At 31.6% G+C, this 12,936-nt stretch overlaps 1 protein-coding gene across 3 annotated transcripts in view; it reads right to left on the reverse strand.

Moving 5' to 3' along the window:
• Positions 1 to 571: 571 nt before the first annotated feature.
• The window catches only part of LOC110032726, a 56,753-nt gene continuing 44,388 nt past the window's right edge, over positions 572 to 12,936 (reverse strand). The window contains exons 4-8 of one of the 3 annotated variants that reach the window (XM_020736466.1): positions 5,916 to 5,962; positions 4,215 to 4,368; positions 1,955 to 2,039; positions 1,791 to 1,889; positions 572 to 870 (exon numbers count right to left, since the gene is read on the reverse strand). In XM_020736466.1, coding sequence (XP_020592125.1) covers positions 1,835 to 1,889; positions 1,955 to 2,039; positions 4,215 to 4,368; positions 5,916 to 5,962 — 341 coding nt within the window. In that variant the 3' untranslated portion in view covers positions 572 to 870; positions 1,791 to 1,834. Of the gene's footprint in view, positions 927 to 1,393; positions 1,890 to 1,954; positions 2,040 to 4,214; positions 4,369 to 5,915; positions 5,963 to 12,936 lie in introns of those variants that run through there. The other 2 variants (XM_020736472.1, XM_020736458.1) reach the window with 2 other exon arrangements.

Below are 12,936 nucleotides of genomic sequence, written 5' to 3' on the forward strand. Positions count from 1 at the left end.
GAACTGACATGAAGCATTGGTGTAACTGTTGATAATGGAAATCAAACAAATTGTAAACAATGGGATTTAATAGTGTTGGAGATTTTAAATGCCAACATGATTAGAGAGCAGATACAAATCTTATTGGTGATAAAAAAAAAAAAAAAAGCATTGTTGATTTTGACAACATCAAACAATAGTTTTGGTGGCAACAATGTGTGTGCGCATTATAATAAATGAAAGGTGTCTTCTTTGTTTACAATTCATGTTTTAGCAATATTAACAATAACATAAATTGTTGTTGTTGTTGAACATGAACTTCTTTATTGGAGATAGCATGAATTTCTTATGTTGTGTTGATAGTGGCCAATGACAAACATCAAATGCTAGTAAGTGAAACTTTGAATAATATTCCTTAGAACTTTATTTTAGAGGCCTTCTTTGGACATCTTTAGATGTATAGAAGGTGAGACTACTTGTAATGTTTTTCAAGAGATCATTCTAATCATTTCAATTACAAATTAGAATGCTCTACAAAATAAAAAATAAAAAAAATAGATCTCTATCATATAATCAAAATTATTATCCCTTAATCATATAATACTTTTAAAATAATTTGATGTCTTGATGCTATCATAACTAAATAATCTTACAGTAACTAAGGTCACCACATTGAGACCCTCATTTCAATCACAAGCATGCTAAACTAAAATGATGTTTAAAAGCCAAAAAAAAAGCTAAAATATATATACATAAATACTTATTTAAACAAAATTTATTTTATAGTCACATTATCGACGTACCCATGGACCGCTCCATCATGTCCACATGGACCGCTCCATCATGTCAACAAGAGTATGCGGTCGCATCCTACCGCTCACGAGTAAAATCCTAACACACCCACAATAAGGAAATCCTCGTCAAAGGAGACTTGGGAACAATGAAACCTAAAATTTTAAGATGTGGAATTATATTAAAATAAGATGAATTAAAAAATAACTCTTGATTAATTTGCTTAATAAAAAAAACACAATATATTACAATTAACTAAATAATTTAAGAAAATATAGTTAACCAAATCTTAATTATAAAATATGTGGATTATTATTGAGTTTAATATGCAATCTTTAACAAGTTAAACAAATTTATGCTAAAAAATTAATAAACAAGCTAAACTATGCTCAAATTAAACTCATTTATTCTTTAGGTTTTTACCAAAATTTAAAACTTATTTAATTATATATTTCAATGAAATTTAATAATAATTAATCAGGCCATGTACAAACTATCTAGTGCATCACTTCATTTACAACCCTACAACTAAAAATATAAGATCTGGACATTTCACTACATTCAAAAACAAGGATTAGTTGATGCTAATGAAACAGCATTAAATAAACATTTTGATGGCCAATGAATAATATGTGTAAGCTGCTGCCTCACACGGAGAGCAGCTTGTTTTCATAAAAATCAGCAGATCAATTACAGTAACAGGCAAGGTCTCCTGCTTTAGAGCTTTCAGTCAAATCTCATTGTAATATTTAAGAAAACAAAAAGGGAAATATACAAATGCATTAAGGATGTACATAAGCATCATAAACATTAGCAAGAGCAGATGAGAACGATAAGATATACAGCTAGGATTTCAATAAAATCTGTAATCTTTCAAATCCAACATTTTTTACTTTCTTTTATTATCTTTATTATGAACGCCATGATCATTCAAAAAATTAAGCCAATTTTCAGTAATGAGGTAAGGCATATTCGTCCGTATAGTCAAAAACCTGTGGTAAATTATTCTGCACACTTGCTCTTCCATGTTGTCAAAAACCAATGCCCATGAACTCTACAGGCCTTAGCTTCCATCATCATCCTCATTATTTTGCAAAGAAGCACCTCTTGCTTTTGCTCTGTAAAAGAAGGAAAAAAAGTGAAAACAAGAAAAAAGTTGAATGACATAAGAAAATGAACTTGCCGGCGATGTGCGGGTACAGCCCTCTGGCTTCCTTTCAATGACGGAGCATCTTTTAATGGTGATTTGTCCGCACTAGTTACTTTAGCTAAGTACAACAAAGGTTAGTTACATGCAAAGACTTGAAAGAATATTTCAAGGCAAATAACGAGGATTGGTGGGGAATCCTTAAATAAATATCGTTCAGGAAAATAAGGAACAGTAATTTACAGGTTTTCCACATTGGTAAAGCTCATCACTTTGACTTTATTCGAATGAAAGCTTTACCCACAAATGCAGAAGATCCATATACCCCCGCTTTAAATGATGAAAGAATAAACTGCAAACAACTTAAATAAAGAACAAAGATGGCCAAGAATATCCGAAGGGCCATTAGCCTTGAAAGAAATATCAATAAGCTTCCCCTTCCCCAATTGGTTAATAAATCTACTTGAAGCCCATCAAGTTATAGCCCTATAAGACAAAAAAAAAAATTTAGGTTCATTATTGAATGTTTATGGCACCCACATAAGGTCACTGCTGTACTCATTCTATAAATTGTTTTCTAATTCATTCAATCATTTTTTAACATATAATATTATAAGAAAGCTGAATGTCTTAAAAAAAAAGGTAAAGAGTAAATAAACACCAAAGGAGAAAAGGAGCTTTATCAAATAGATTAAGCATGATTTAAGATATCTATAAACTTTAATCAAATTAGATAATTCAGAAGCAAAGACAAGGGGATCACAGTTAAAGATGAAGCTGTCAGGATTAAAATGCTACTTTCAGAAACTATTAAGTGATATATCTTCTAGTTAGAAAATGCTACTGAATTCTTATTCTTCTATATAAAACATTCAAGATACTTGAAACCATCACAACTAGGTATCACATTATCTTTCAAAAAACATTGATATGTAATTTTTAATATCAAACTATTTAAATTGTAATTTACATACTAACACTTTGTTCTATTGATTCTAAGCCATCAAATCTTCTTAAATTTACGCATTGTTCCAACTTTTCACTTATATCAACACATATCACTAGTTAGATTTGTAACCGGTGAAAAACATTACACTAAGGCAAATTACTTTAAATATCGTTTCAAAGAATCGATAACGAAGACAAAACAATATGAACTCAATGCCAATGCATATTGTACACCTAACCATAACTGAAAATCTTCCAAGAAGTTGACAACTACTAGTATCAATTGATTCTCCATCAAACATATCCTTGATAGCTTCAACACAATTTTGACACACATCTTTCTTAGTGTATACCAACTCAATTATTTTGATAATTAGATTATATTCATTCTCAATATCAATAAAGTTTATATGAAAATAATTTCTATTTTATATTTTTTCATTAATTACTTAACTCAAAATTATCTTCCCAAGTGGATCTTCATGGCATGAAACCCAAATTGATTATCAAATCCAGAACAAATTTTCTCAATATCAAAACTTCATTTCTTCTTATTCCTCAATTAAAAGCATATGTTACATATTTATTTACACTCCTATCCCTATCAATTATAAATTAAGAATATTTCTAAAGAAAAGAACCTGTAATTAGATCTCCTCTAGTTAAGTATCTAATATCAAGCTTCCTAATTTACATGCATCACAATATATAGCCGTTAGATTTAATATTTTTCATAGCAATCTTAATCTATTTCTCATTGCACATGTGCAAGCATAACACGCACATGTGCCCGCACACACCCCCATTCACACACAACACATCAATATTTGCATATCTAGACCCACCCATAGACACTGCACGTGCAAGCAAATGCCAAACAAATGCAACAAAGCACACTGGCAAACCAAAACATGCATAAACACCTGCCCACGCACACCAAATGCACGTGTGCCTATAGAGAGGGAGACTCCTATACATTTAGAATGATAGAGTTATTTGTCCTTATGCATTTTTTTACCATCACTTACAAAATTTTAAATGCGTAACATTAGAAGTAAGCTAAAAAATAAAAATTGTCTTTTGACTAACTCAAAATCTATGATGGATGTTAAAGTTGCGTGAGAATCTGTGTCTCCCTCTCTCTCTCTCTGTATTTGTGCTATTAGATGCTACTATTTTGGCACTCAATATGAGTGAGAAAATAAGATACATGAAGTTCAAAACTTTGATGTTCCATAGACAAAATCTGACCATTCAATAGCATAGTGATATTTCCATTTTCATCGCTCCTACCAGGAATGCCAATTCAAAGGTCAATTCATAAAAAGTACGTAAATAGTAGGCCTACCTGAAGTTTGTTCTGCTTCAGAAATAACCAATTCTTTACTTCCTATGTTGTCATAAATATGGGATGCCTTTTCCGGAACCTTTGCCTTAGGCACCTTCCTTTTGTTTGTAAATGAAAGAGCGTCAAGCTGCTTCTGCAAATTTTCGCTCCTATCCTGATAAATGTTAAATTTTCAAAAAATAAAACAGTCAAATCTACAAACTCATGCATTTAAGTAAATTCAAAAATTCTTCTCGATAAACATGGTAAGACCCCTAAACAGCAGCAAGTTCATTCAAGCATTATCAAAACCGTACAAAAAATGAAAGAAACAGATAGAATGGCCTTATTGTAAATGGCATGAAATTTTAATGGTCTAGAGTCAAATTAACAATGAAGTGAGCACTCAGTTACTGCCCACGAACCTACTTTGCAAAAGCAGTGCTCTCCTCGACTCCAAAGAATCACAAAACATTTTGTGGCAACAGAAAGAGGCTCAATCGTGTGAAAGCTTGTCCGCAAACTTCAGAGAGCAACAACTACTAATAAAGCCATCAACAGCAGTTTTTTCACACAACATGCAATGCGGATGAAGAAAATATCTTGTGAAAGAAAGAAACGCATATCCTCCTAGTAAAAAAATGAGAAATGACATGTCTTAGTCGTGCCTGATGAGGATTGCCAAAAGCCACCACCATCTCTTCAGAGAGAAGACACTGTGTCACTATCACCGATTTAAAGGTCAGTTTGTGACAGCTTTCTCACAGTTTTGCTTTAGATATAGCTATATCATTCTTGCTACTTCCCAAAAATTTGTGTGGAGCAAGATAACTTTTTATAACTAGATTACTAGTTTGGTAGTTACAAGAAACCTGAAGTACGATTTTTCCTAAAAGGAAAAAAAATCTATAATGTATATAATAGTTTAAAATAAATATTTATTTTTCCCACACCAGTTATACGTCAGCAATTACGTATAATAACACACAATCAGTTCAAGCCCTAAGTGAGTTAAGCAAAAAGCCTATGTCTCTAACAATAGCATCTAACTTGTTGATAGCTCCGTCCGCTATGTGCACGAGATTAGAGACAACTATAATGGTGGTAGCAGTCTGAAAAATAATCTCACACCCTGTGTCCGGAATACGGTACATCCCGACAATGCAGGGCATGATAAAATGAGAGGAACCTGTTTTGTATTTTCAAAAAAAGACTTGCATGAAAGTAAAAGAAAATGAAATATAGATTTTATTGATACTAAAAAGGGTACTGATACAACTAGACTGGAAATAGAAAACCAACTGAATTGAAACAAAACAATAACATGAAACAACTATCTAGACCCAATAAAAAATAGCTATAACAAATACTACGGAAAAATATCAAAACTGGTAAACTAAAACTGAAAAGTTCGCTCTTGTGGAGACGGTCCTATTGGCAACTGAATAGAACCCATTATGCAAAAATTAAGAATGACTTTGACAAACTCAGTAAATAACATCTATCTAATAAAGCATAAATGACTAGGAAAATGGAGTATGCATTATGGCAACAAATAAGAAATAATCACTAGGTGTATATGTAACTTGTCATCGGTCACATTCTCTTTACTTCTCATGTGAAACTAAAATGTACATTGCACGTTCCTACGTATTGCAAGCATCAAGATGCAGTAATAAAATAAAACGGCAAGAAACTGAAAGGAACGAGCGATAAGAGTACCGTTTCAGAAGATAGCATCTCCTTCATCCTTGACAAGTTCTCTAGCCCTGGGGAAAAGCAGCTCAACGCATGACTATAATTCTTTAGTGAAGCTCTCTACAAGAAGAAAATTGAAACAAATTGGAAAAAAAGCAGCATGCCTCTAAACTTAGCTGATTCCAAGACAAGGTTATTTAAGAAAAAAATTGAACTTTCAGAAGTGCCGGCAATAAAAAATGGCAATTGTGCAAGAAAAAAGTTGTTTAAACAGATTTATTCATCTAATGGGGAAGATAAGATAGAATTATAAGGGAGGAGGAAGGAGAGGAAAAGCCAACATCCTGAAGAGTGGAAACACAAATCTTACAATTTCATTCAACAGTAAATTAATTTCAATAAAGTGCACTAATAAAAAGACCAAAGCTCCTTATAATAATTGCTTAAAAACAGCGTATTTAAAAAAAAACATATATTAAAAACCAAAATTACAGTTTTAGAACACGTTATTTGTTCCACAATATTTCAAATCAAGACATGAATCTCATCATTATCTATTCTAAATCATATTTGTCACAATCATCATCGGCTTTTATCCCAAAAATGCCAAAGACTGTTCTACTAAGGATGGTTAGTAGCTAGTACATGTAAGCCATTGTTCAGTGAGGGGTTTGCTGACAACTCCTGGGCGGGGGGTTTTGCTGAAGAAAAAAAAAATAACACCAATGGGGGAGGCGTTTCTCATTTTTCTCATTTATGCCCCTAATGCTAGACCCTATCAATTAATAGAAAAACAAGACTCTAAATACTCATAAACTACCTCTTGACCTCTAATACTCGTAAAATGCCCATGAGCTAAACGATTCATAAAGACTACTCAATTAAATTTAACACTCTCATTACCGGTCCCAAAATTGTAGGGCCTGATGTTTTCACTGTAGATTTTTACAAAAAATCCTGGGACATCATCAAGTTGAATGTCCTTGCTGCTATTAATAGTTTCAACCACTACATGTAGGCCATGTCTTAACTCCGATTCACTCCCATAAAGTCGAGTCTAGAGGTCAAGGAACTCTGGATGCAAAAAAATTGAGGATTGTGTTAGATAGTTAACAACAAACATAATTTTTTTTTTGTCAAAAAAGTATAAAACGGATCCTTAAATCATTGTGTAAGTGTTAGGGCATCTTTTGGAAACGAGACATTATATGACTTGAATACAGTAAAAAGTGTGCAAGGACTGCTACACCAGCACTTGGATGGATGCAGGCAAAGAAATTAGTCCATGAAACTAAATTAAAATAGACCCTTGGAATATAGGTACGCTCACAAATAAATTAATGGAATTAGTAGATATTATGATTCACAGAGAGATAAATATCTTATGGATTTAGAGAAAAGACTAAGGAGAATGATATGTTAGATTTTAAATTTTGGTATTCAAGTATGAGTCGCGCAGGAAATGGTGTAGGTGTAGTTATAGATAAAAGTTTGAAAGATAATGTTAAAAAGATTAATAAAATTGGAGATAGAATTATAGCTTTAAAGATTTTTGTTGATATTGACGTATTTAATGTTATAAATGCTTATGCTCCTCAAGTAGAATTAAATATAGGTTCAAAAGAAAAAAATTGGAATGACCTATTAGAATTAATACAAATGATACATCTTGAAGAAAAAAAATTTATTGGATGAAAATTAAATGACCATGTTGGTAGAGTAAAAGAAGAATTTGTTAGTTAATGATTTTGGAGTGATTAATAAAGAAGGTAGATCCATTATAGATATTGTTTTATCTTTTGATTTTGTTATTGGTAAGACTTTATTTAAGAAAATATATTAACATATTATTACTTATAATGGATCTAATAAAACACAAATTGATTATTTTTTTATGAGAAAAGAGATCATCGAGAATGTAGAGATTGTAAAGTTATTCCATATGAAAATTTAAATACTCAATATCGATTATTAGTTTTGTATCTTAAGATAAGTTGGAAGATAAAACATACAATGCAATATTGTTATGGGATTAGATGGGATCACCTAAGAGATAAATAAAATTATTTTTATGAGTATACTTCAAAATTTCAAGATTTGGGATATGCATGAAGAAACTAATTCTATGTGGGATAAAGTAACAAACATTATTTAACAAGCGACAAAAGATATACTTGAAGAATAAAAAAAATATTTATAAAAATAATTGATAGTAGAATAATAATGTGCAAGAAAAGATTAAATATAAGAAGTTTTGTTATAAAAATTAGTTTAATTCAATACTAACTTATGAGATGTTATCAATGAATCTTACTATGTTACTATCATATCAATATAATTACATATACAACCAGCACAAAAGCACCATCTAAAAATTATACCGATTGAGGTGTTTCAATATTAATATCTTATTTTATATACGTGCACAAACGTCTTAGTATTCTCCCACTAGTATCATAAAGGGATGATTTCATCATAGCCAAACATGCATATAAAAGCATACCATACAAATACTACTTTCAAATAATGACTATCATTTACATATCAGCCAATATTCGTGTACATAATTCAATGATAAATTAAATAAAATTGAGCACACAGGACATTCTGACAATATGACAAAATTCATTAGACCATAAATCAGGGTATGCAATATTATAAGAGTACCGATAAATGAATTCGATCATAAAGAAACAAAATATTACTATAACAAAAAAATATGAGTACTCACCCCGATGAAGATTAATTTGTTATTTGATTTTTCTTGAAGTCGACTCTTCTAAAGTTAAAAACCTAACAACAGCACAAACCTTTATCCCATTAAGTGGTGTCTGACATGAAACATTTTTCTCCATTGTGTCATATTTTTGTTAAATTTTAATAGATTAAGATCATTTTTTATACAATATGCCCAAGGCTTTTTAAGTCTATCTCTTCTTACTTAACATCAGTCGAAGCTAAAACATCCTAAAACATCTACTCTCCTAACCGCTCCTAACCGGATCACCAGATGGTCAACATTTAATGTGACCAAACCATCTAAGATTACTCTCTCTAATCCTGTTCGCCACTGGAGCTACACCAACTCTATCACGAATATATTCATCTCGTATTTTGTCTCTAAGTGTCAAGCCACTCATCCACCTAAGCATTCTCATCTCAGCAGCACTTAACTTTACTTTATGCTTCTCTTTTAAAGGACAAAATTATGTGGTACTTTTCTATCACCAATAGGCTCGATGAATTCCTCCACTTCTACCAACCGACGTCAAATTTACTAACAACATCCTCATCTATATCACCATCACTTTAATCAATAGACACGAGATACCAAAAATGTTCACAACTTTTAATAATTTGATCACCCAAAGTTACAACTCTACCACTAGAGCTACTACTACTAAAATTACATTTCATGTATTCAATTTTAGTTCTACTCAAACGAAGGCCTTTAGAATCCAATGTAGACCTCCATAATTCAACAAATCTTTCTCTAGTCCCATCCACAAGAGGGATATCATCAGCGAAAGCAACACCAAGTTACGTCCTCCTGTAAATGTCCAGTAAGAGCATCCATAACTAAAGCAAAAGGATATAGGCTTAAAGCCGATCCTTGATGTAATCCAGTTGAAACAGAAAAATACTTCCTGTTTGAACACAAGTAACAGCTTTAGTATACATATCTTTAAAGACTTGAATATAAGTCATATAAACACATTTCTCCTCTAGAATTCTCCAAAGGTCTTCTCTTGGAACCTTATCATAAGCTTTTTCTAAATCAATAAAAATCATATTTAGATTTGTACTTCTCCATCAAACCTTTCAATAAATGTATAGCTTCCATAGTAGAACTACGCGGCAAAAATCCCAACTACTTATCAGAAATCTTTGTATCACGTCTTAACCTATGTTCAATTACCCTTGCCAATAATTTTAAAGTATGACGCATAAATTTTCTTTTCTTTTTTTTTTTCTTTTTTGCACACTCTTGTGTATCCTCTTTATTCTTAAAAATGAGATCAAAATACTTCGTCTATTCCTCAGGCATCTTTTTAATTTTTAAAATAATATTACTTCTTAGTTTTTAAAATAACTCTTAGTTTTTAAAATAACATTAAAGAGTTTAGCAAGCCAAGAAACTCTCAAATCTTCTAAGTATTTTTATACTTCAACTGAGATACTGTCGGGTCCTACTGATCTTCTACCATTGATTTTCTTTAAACCCTCTTCAGCTTCTTTTTTTACTAATGCGACAGCAAATGTAAAACATTTTATTATTATTAACGATATTAAGATCACTAAGGTTGATCGTATATTCAGAAAATTCATTGAAAATTTTATCAAAGCAATTCACCCACTTATGTTGAATATCTTCTTTTAAGAAAAGTACTTTTTGATTTTCACCTTTAATACACTTGAATTAAATCTTTGCTTTTCTTTTCTCTTTGTTGGACTACTTTATACATATATTTTTCAGTCTCTTTAATATATAATCTATTATAAAGATCATTAAAAGTAAAATTTTTAGCATCACAAATAATTCTCTTATATTTTTGTCAATTCTCTAAGTTTTTACATTTAAACAGATTTTTATAACACAACTTCTTATATTTTATCCTTTCTTGCATATTATTATTCCACCACAAATTATTTTTATTTATATTTTTTTCCTTTTGAATTTTCAAGTACATCTTTTGTCACTTATTCAATAGTGTTTGTTACTTTATTATACATAAAATTTGTTTCTTCATGAACATCACAAATATTGAAATTTTGAAGTTTACTCATAAAAATAATTTTATTTGTCATTTAGGTGTCCTCATCTAATTTTATGAAAATGATTCATAGTATTCTTTATCTTACAACTCTCAATCTTAAAATTCAAAACTAATAATCGATGTTGAGTACTTAAATTTTCACTTGGAATGATCATGCAATCTTTACATTCTCGACAATCTCTTCTTCTCATAAGAACATAATAAATTTGTGTTTTATTAGATTCATTCTTATAAATAATAATATGCTCATTTTTTTCTTAAATAAAGTATTATCGATAACAAAATCATATACTAAAGCAAAATCTAATATGTTTCTACATTCTTCATTGATAACTCAAAAATTATAGCCATCATGAATATTTCTAAAATCTTCTACCACTCTATCAACATCTCTATATAAATATCTTCCAATAAAATTCTTTTTTTAAAAGCTATCATTTGTATTAATTCTTCTAGATCATTCCCAAATTTTTTTAGAACCCATATTTAAACCTACTTAGGAGCATAAGCACTTATAAAATTAAAAATCTTAGCATCAACAACAATCTTAAGATTATAAGTTGATCTTCAATTTTATTAATTTTTACAACATTATTTTCAAACTCTTATTCATAATTACGCATGCACCATTTCCAGTGCGACTTCTACCTGAATATCAAAGTTTAAACCAAAGTTATCAATCGTCTGTGTCTTTTCTCCAACCTATTTAGCTTCTTGAATATATAAGATATTTAAGTTCCTATAAACTATATTATTAACTAATTCTATTAATTTAACTGTGAGAGTACCTATATTCCAAAATTCTATCCTAATATTAGTTTCATTGACTAACTTCTTTACATGTATTCATCCGTATCACTCGTAATATATTTTTGTTTAATAAAATTGAGAATATATATATATATATATATAAAAGTATTAAAATTCCTATTAAATATGTTAATTAAAACTTATTAAACTCATGTTATAAACTCTAGGACAAGCCTTACCGTAAAGCCCTAATCACGCGAGAAGAAGCTTCTTCCACCCCGACACGTGATTGTGATCCTTAGACGAGATAGCTTAGGCTTCCACTCCCTCCCACATGAGCTACTACTGCGGTCGGCACCTCCTTCCTTTGGCTTAAGTTCCCTCCTTCCCACACTTCTTACTTTGGGCTCGCACGTCCAACGAGCTTCCTCTCGCTCGTTTTCCTTCGATCGGCCAAAGCACCAGTCACACAGCCATTCGAGCTTCAGTTAAGTCGTTCTCACCTCTGCCTCCCTCAAGCACGACCCTTTATAGGGCGAAAGTAACATTCAATTTCCCAACTCCTCGCCTCATTTTCCCGACTGTTTGATTCATTTTCTTCGGCTTTCTCTCGTTTCCTCTCCCCTTTGCTCAGCTTTTCATTTCCTCTTACTCTTTAGTTGTTTGATTCCTCATTCCCCGGAAAGTAAAATAGAATGTTACATAAACACTAATAACTTCTAACACTCCCTATTAAATTGAAGCAAAGATGTCAATTATGTTCAAATTTGATTTTAAGTCGTCAAACAACGGGCAAGGAAAATTCTTTGAGAAAATATGAGCCTGTTGTACAGTAAATGGAACAAACGAAACACAAATCATCCTGGAATCAAGTTTCTCCATGATAAAGTGACAAGCAATCTCCACATAATTGGTACGATCATGATGGACTGGATTATAAACAATGTTAGTGGTGGTTTTTTTGTCACAAAATAGCTGCAGAGTAGCAATAACTGGCATACATAAATCAGTGAGCATAATTCACAATCAGAGGGCTTCACACACCCCATAAGCCATAGAGCAAAGCTCGGCTTCAACACTACTAAAGGCGACCACAGACTGTTTTTACTTTTCCAAGCTATAAGATTCCTCCATATGAAGAAGCAATAACACGAGGTAAATCGTCTATCATGGACGAAACTGACCCTAATCAGCATCCGTATAAACCACAACAAAGCGAGTGTTGTGACGAGTGAATAACAAACCTAAGCCCGATGTTCCTTTTTAAGTAGTGGAGGATCTGAAGAATCGTGGTGAGATAGTGCTCGTAGAGTTTATGCATAAACTGACTGACAATACCCACTGTGTGACAAATGTCCGGGCAAGTATGGGAGAGGTAGATGAGCTTACCCACGAGGTGTTGGTAGTAAGTTTTGTTCGCTGGAACGACATTGGGAAAAACCAATAATTTATCACTTGGGTTCATTAGGACAACAACTAGTTTGCAATGGAGCGGGTTGGTCATGGTCAATAGGTCC

The sequence above is a fragment of the Phalaenopsis equestris genome, unplaced genomic scaffold (genome assembly GCF_001263595.1).
Source record: "Phalaenopsis equestris unplaced genomic scaffold, ASM126359v1 Scaffold000002, whole genome shotgun sequence".
In the NCBI taxonomy this organism is placed as follows: Eukaryota; Viridiplantae; Streptophyta; class Magnoliopsida; order Asparagales; family Orchidaceae; genus Phalaenopsis; species Phalaenopsis equestris.